The 6,957-nt window shown below is 44.6% G+C and overlaps 1 protein-coding gene across 1 annotated transcript in view; it reads right to left on the bottom strand.

The window, feature by feature from the left end:
* Positions 1-1,860: 1,860 nt before the first annotated feature.
* The window catches only part of LOC310808737 (synaptotagmin-2-like), a gene marked incomplete at both ends in the record, with an annotated part of 10,944 nt that continues 5,847 nt past the window's right edge, over positions 1,861-6,957 (bottom strand). Inside the window, 6 exons of the mRNA XM_083675802.1 lie at positions 1,861-2,076; positions 2,321-2,454; positions 3,386-3,503; positions 4,038-4,205; positions 5,949-6,116; positions 6,654-6,785. Of these exons, the coding sequence (XP_083531928.1) occupies positions 1,861-2,076; positions 2,321-2,454; positions 3,386-3,503; positions 4,038-4,205; positions 5,949-6,116; positions 6,654-6,785 (936 nt within the window). The remainder of the gene's footprint in view (positions 2,077-2,320; positions 2,455-3,385; positions 3,504-4,037; positions 4,206-5,948; positions 6,117-6,653; positions 6,786-6,957) is intronic.

The raw sequence follows: 6,957 nt of genomic DNA, 5'->3' as shown, positions 1-6,957 counted from the left end.
TAACCTACACTGAACAAAACACATTCAGTGAAGGATCCGAGGGGCAGCAGTTCATTGAATGTGTCTCCTTTCCAATCAGAAGACGTTCCAATGTGAGGCAACTTGTCTGGCAGTTACATGCCACAAACAACTCAAACTCACGACATCTCACCACAAAAACTACATAGATCATAGAACGACGCCAATAACCACAGAACAGCGTGATATCCATTAGTGCAATTAGGTTCAGCAGTTTGGTAATCTGTGTAATAAAATACACATGTAACAGTTCCTTCTCTCAAGACCATATTTTGCAATTAAAAATGTGAAAAATAATTTCCGGACAATCAAAGTATATTCACACGAAGACAAGGTTAAAAAGTTGAAGAAATTAATTGGAAAAATAAGTTTAACAGTTACAGAACACTCACAAATTCACTCTCTTGCTCTTTTTGACCAGGAATTATTCATAAAATAAATAGTTAAAGCTCTGGTTTCTGAGAGTAGAACAACATAACATTTGGATTTAAAGTGCTTGAGGAATACAAGTGTTTGAAGTTTAAATAAATAAAATAATGGAAAAAAAACAACACCGCTAATTGGAAGGCGTCCCTGGTAGTTGAGAATTGCTTATTTCGTTACTTGGAAGGCTTGTCTCCTTTATGACTGTAAGACGGAAACAGGGATTTCTTTGAAGTCAAATCCTTGTTTTTGGTCCATGACTAATGGCAGTAGCACTGAACAAGGACGAAAGAACTAGAGGCATTGGAGGGGGAGGTGGTCACCTGACAAACAGCATGTCCTACACGGTCTCATCCAGTCCTTTAGGTTTCCACACAGATATTATTCTATGGGATGCTTTCCCAGGCCATAGGCCGTGACAGACTTACAGCATCTCACAGTCCCTTTAATCCTAAACATGGTTCACATCTCAACTGCGCTGACTGACAGCCATTAACCGTCTCGTTATTGACAGACACTAGTCATGGGATCTCAGATCATGGAAAACAACTGATGCAGCACCAGACTGAGATATTTTTTTCATCATCATCATCATCAAACATAATTTCCTTGATCATGTGGTGCTTTTTGAAGAATTAACAACCCGTTTAGAAAAAAAGGCATGACATTTCAGTTTTCTCTCAGTTTACCTGAGAATATGGGTGAGAAGATGAGCTAATCAAAAAGGCAGTGTGTCTGTACAGCAGGTAACCGGATGTGTGTGTCTACCCCTACGAGTTACCCACCCCTAGGAATGTAGTTCAAACAAATGGAATCATATTTACTAGTGTATTCATTGGCAGGTGTAGAGCATGGTGCACCTAGATAATACACCTAAGGAATGGACCTGCTTGTGTTATTCCTCTATCATATGGCAGTAGAAAGCATTTTAAGTATAAGCAGTATCTAAGCAAACTGTGTCTATAAGGGGTAAGGGGTGAAAAGGTATGAGTAGAGTATGAGTACTTTTTTTACTTCTCTCTTCCTCCACACACCAACACATCCCTGTCTTACCACTGTACTCTGTGTATCTCCATGACAACGTAACTACGACCCCAATACAAAAATATGTTCAAATGAAATCAACGGAGTAGCTGTCCTATCCTGTAACATCTCACTGTCTCCTTATGAATGTCAATGGCACAGCTGAGGGTAACATGACGCATTATTTTTTTCCCTATTCTTTTTTCATCATGTCATTTGTGACGTATGTACTGTGTACCTCTTGCAGTGGACGGTGTGGGGGAAGGTGGGTGGCTTTTGTTGGTGTGTTGTTTTGGAATGCATGGTGAAAGGTGGGACCTGGGGGTGACGGAGCTGGGTGGGTGGGTGGGTGGGTGGGTGGGTGGGTGGGGGTGGGATTAGGGTGCGGGTGGAGGGTTACTTCTTGGCAGTCAGGGCTGCGAGGGAGGCGTCAATCTCCTCCTCTGGCTGCAGTGGATGCCACTGGGCGATTGGGCGGCGCGGGTTAGCCAGCATGTCGGACCAATGCTTCAGCTGGGTGCCCGTGGCCTTGCTGCCCACCCAGATCTTCCCGATGGCGTCGTTTTTGCCAATCTTGTCATAATCCAGCACGGTGACCACAGCTTGGATTTTCTGGAGGAATGAGAGAAAGCATTGCATTACGATTTAAAATGAGTTCACAGATTATACTGTAATAACATGGTTATTTGTAATAACATGGTCCGATGATGAGTATAATTGCATCATATAATGACATGCTGTGGTGTATGCCCTCCCTGGACCCTTCCTAACGTCTCACACAGGGGAGGCTGGTGGAGGTAGAAATCGGAGGACTGGCTCATTGTAATGCATGGAACTCTTCTGTGTCTCACTCTACCTGCATCTGCTCCAGAGGGATCTCGAAGCTGAAGGACTCGTTGTAGTACGGGTTCAGTGTGTTCTTCTTCACCGTGGTCTTCTTCTTCTTCAGCCTCTTGCCGTTCTGCAGCAAGTGAATCTTCACATAGGGATCTGCAGACAGACGGAGTGGCGACAACAATGAATACATACAAGCCTTTTCACAGGTTCACCATAGGGATGAAGAAACATGGCTCCATCATGTGTCCATAAACTAATTTGTCTTGATCTTTTTCAAGACAGAACAACTCAGTTCAGTCACGGACTAGTTGTTCAGTCATTACAAGAAAACAATACTACAGTGCCAGGATTGTAATGCTATAAAGCACCAGCAGGTGGCACCAGCTGAGTTTTGCTGGAGGGAGTGGAGCTACCGCATGGAGAAGAACACTGCAGAGTCAGCACCCACATCGCCTTGGAGACAAGCATGAAATGTGCTCCAGTTCACTGTAGCGATCCCCTACTGTACCGTAGAGTCCATTCACAATGTTCTAGTGCATCCACATTCACATTTGCGAAGCCCGTGTAATAAACCCATTACCATAGAATAGTGAATGAATTAACAAATAGGCTACACAAAGCAATAAAGGAATCTGATTGTCTGTCTAACAGCTTTTTAATGAAGAGGCATATGTGTGTCTTAGGTGTACTCTGCCAATAGATGCTTTAGAAGTCAGAGATATACTCGTGGTTCAGTGGAGGCTGGCGGAGGTGGAAATCGGAATGGAATGAATGAGGAATGAGGAATGGTATCAAACACACGTCAAAAACCCCTCTCACACAGGGGAGGGTGGTGGCTGGTAGAAATCCTGACAGGCTCATTGTAATGCATGGAACGGAATGAGTGTGTATTCACTATTCACTTGATAGCATTCCTTATTGCTTTCCATGCATTACAATGAGCCCATCCTCTGATTTCTACCTCCACCAGCATCCACTGTTGTGGTGACTGTATCCCTGACTAAGGAGAACATGTCGAAGCAGAGTCTATGGTAGATACTGTAGGAGAGGCTGAAGCGTGGGTAGTGTGGGGGCGTTTACATACCTGACAGCCCTCCTACGTCCATTTTCTTCAGGTTCTTCGCCTCCAGAATACAGATGGTGAGTTTGCCAGCAGTGGGCACATAACGCAGAGAGATGCAGATATCTCCCAGTTTCTCTTGCTGTGTGTGGGACGGGAGAGGAGAGTAGGGACATCAGGTTAGAGGACCACAGCCAAATTCACAGTTAAAATTCGTTCAGCCTAAAGTGGGCGACACCTACTGCACACAGAAACAATAATGGGCCTACAGTTTAGGCCGTCCAACTACAGTAAATGAGGATGAGATGAGCATTTGCTGGGATGTTTATTGTCACCCCAACCAGTTGTTTGTAGTCTTCTATTCAAACTCAGCTGGGGTGGCATGTTGCTGGGCTTTAACGGATGTGGCCCCCATGTGCTCAGATATTAAGCATTCAGAAGTGGCTTCTGTCATCAGAACACACCAGATGTGGGCACAGATCCTTCCACAGGATTCATTTAATTATGTGTATGTGTAAATGATGTGAACCACTCACTGAAAACGGATTGGATTAATTCGTGGGAGGTGTTGGAAGGTTTTGTTTTTGATTTACCAGCTTCTTGACGTACAGGAGAGGTGGTCATTTCCCACACGTTTGTACAACACAGTTCAACAGAGACGGTCCATCACATTTACCTCCTCTTTCTCCGCGCACTCCAAGTCTCGCCACTCCTCGATGGGCTGCGCCAGGTCAAGGGTGTTCATGGGTAGTTTCACCTCTCCGATGACGTCATGCTTAGAGAAGCGGTCAAAGTCAAAGCACTGCAGAACCAGAGTCCTCCCGCCCATCTCCTGGAATGGAATCTGAAAAACACATCAACATCAACATCAACATCAACATCAACATTTGAAGATAATGTCCAAGATAGTCCAGGAAGCCCTAGCTTAGCAGGAGACTGTTACTAGAGATATTTTGAACTGATCGTGACCTGATACACATACCTACAACCTAAATTATGCTGTTTGATCATGGAGGAGCACATGGCAGGTGCACACGGGAGTAGATGCATGCAGCATCCAAATAATAATAAACCAGAAAATGATGAACACAATCTCAAATACCTATGAAATGAAGCCAGAACACTTCAGAATACATTCCTCTTTTGTCTTCTCTAGAATGTTTTCCTGTGAACTGGGAGCAGATGTTCTATGTCCCCAGAGAAACTTGGCCTATGCCATCTGTGACTGTAAGGTGTGTGTGAGTGTGTGTGTGTGTGTGTGGGTGCGTGCGTGCTTGTGCGTGTGTGTGTGTGTGTGTGTGTGTGTGTGTGTGTGTGTGTGTGTCTGTGTGTGTGTGTGTCTGTGTGTGTGTGTGTGTGTGTGTGTGGGGATGATTAGTGGTAGGTAGAGAACTGGAGGGCAGTGGTGTGAGTCCAGGGCACGATCCTGAATGGTGTGCGTTGTGCTGCTCGCTCAGCAGAACGGAACAGCCCTGTCCTTGGGAATATAGCGCGTTTGATCCCTTCTCTTTCTCATAGAGAGCTGTGTCAGCAGCCAGAAGGAAGGGAGGTGGCGTTCTCTTTTAGCTGGATCCCTATCCTCCATATCTCCTGTACTGGCTTCAAAGGGTCTGCTTTATCACTGGCCAAGCTCTGGTGATTTCTAATCGCATACAGCAGCCAGATCATTTACTCAACCTTGGTAATGAGAGTCTAAACAGCTGCCATCAAAAAAATGCACACATGCACATACAGTGCACGATGACTGATACACTCATACAGTACACACACACACACACACACACACACACACACACACGCATGCAGGCACGCACACATGCATGCACACACACACACAAACACAAACACACCACACATACTGTAGCTTTAATTAGATTCCAACATTACGCAGCTTGAGGCTGTTTATGATGGCATGCCAAATAAATGTTTAATGTTTATTATAGTCACATGTCTAATTATTATTACAGTCACACAATATCTAAATAACATACGCACAGTAATTCACTGCTCTTTTAAACGCAATGGCATACAAACAACTTATTCCAAATGTTACCCAAAATACATACTATAAACACACACACACACACACACACACACACACACACACATACTATAGCTGTGTATGTGTGCTGTGCAGTAAATGCATGTGTAAGTGCAAGGCGAGGCTCTGACTGAAATTCAGCTGTGGAGACTGTGGGTATCGGATGGAGGCCGCTTTGTAGTGGGGAATCTCCATGACCTTGTGTTATCTACATTTACATTTATATTTATGGCATTTAGCATAACATTTGTCTCAGTGAGTGAATCACCTATCCATCAGTCCATTATAAGAAAAAGTAATCTATGGTAGGACCAGGGGCTATTGGCAGTCACAATGCTAGAAGCAAGATTATTATTATTATATTTTTATTTTTATTTTTTTGTTATTTATTTACAGGAGAGAAACTTGTACAGGGGGGTAGTGGGGATGAAGAGGTCTTTAGGGTTAGGGTTAGGGTTAGGGTGAGTCTGAGACAAATCCTACTCAGCTTAGGTGTGTGCTGTGTGATTCTGATTGAGTACAGGCGAGATGAAAGCGTATGCCTACCTTGAAAACAAAGGTCTCGTTGAAGGTGGGGTTGAGCGTCTTCTTGTGCACCTTGGTGTCAAACTTCTTCTTCTTGTCTGGGAGCACGAAGACCTTGACGTAGGGGTCAGAGGTGCCGCCGCTGTCCATGGAAATGAGATCTGCCGCTTGGAGGATACCCACTGTGAGCTGGGGTCAGAGGTCAAACAGTCAGCCGATCTGCTGTATAATATAGGTAGTGCTCAATGAGATGTACCCCCATGCAAGCCTCTCACAGGCCTCCCACTGGCCACTCAACAGATACAAAGAAGACATATGGACAATATAATGTGATGCGTTGGGGTCGTGAGGTCGTTCAGTCAGCCTTTTCTCCAGAAGGCCCTTTTGTGTTCAAAAAACATTCTACACAACAAAGCACGAGGACGGAGCAAATGTTACGCAACAGATCAAGGAGAGCCATTCATATGCTGCTTACATAACAGTAAACTTGGCATAAACTTTGATTAGTTTCATTTTGAAAACCTGTAACAGTAGGATGGAAGATGGGTTGGATCAACCCCTGAGTGTCAGCAAATTATATTTACTGCTGTCTTTGGCTTCTGGCCCAACTAAGAAAATGAATGCAATATTTCTTCACAGCTGCGTTCCTGGCAGGCAAAATTCTGCACATGTCCCTATAAAAGATTTATACAATAAAATATAACAGTCGCTTTGAAAAATACCAACCTTGTTGTCCTGGAAATCATAATCTATGGAGTACTGAAGCTTCCCAAGCTTCTCCTTCTCCTTCACCTCTTCCTCTTTCTCATCTCCAGTCATTCCTGTCTCAGCATCATCTTCATCATCGTCATCATCATCCTGTTTCTGTAAAGACAAAGGGGGGAGACGGTAGAGGGGGTGTGAGAGACTGTGACAGAGATGGCGTGTTGCACACCAAACCCTGAAGTTGGTCGATGTCATCAGTCCGGTTAGTCACGCAGCACCTACCTGCCACTTACCCCTTCCCCCGCCCCCCCCCCCCCCCCCCTCA

The sequence above is a fragment of the Argentina silus genome (genome assembly GCF_951799395.1).
Source record: "Argentina silus genome assembly, chromosome: 8".
NCBI lineage: Eukaryota > Metazoa > Chordata > Actinopteri > Argentiniformes > Argentinidae > Argentina > Argentina silus.
The sequence above is the reverse complement of the archived record's forward strand: the minus strand, read 5'-3'. Positions and strand labels throughout refer to the sequence as shown.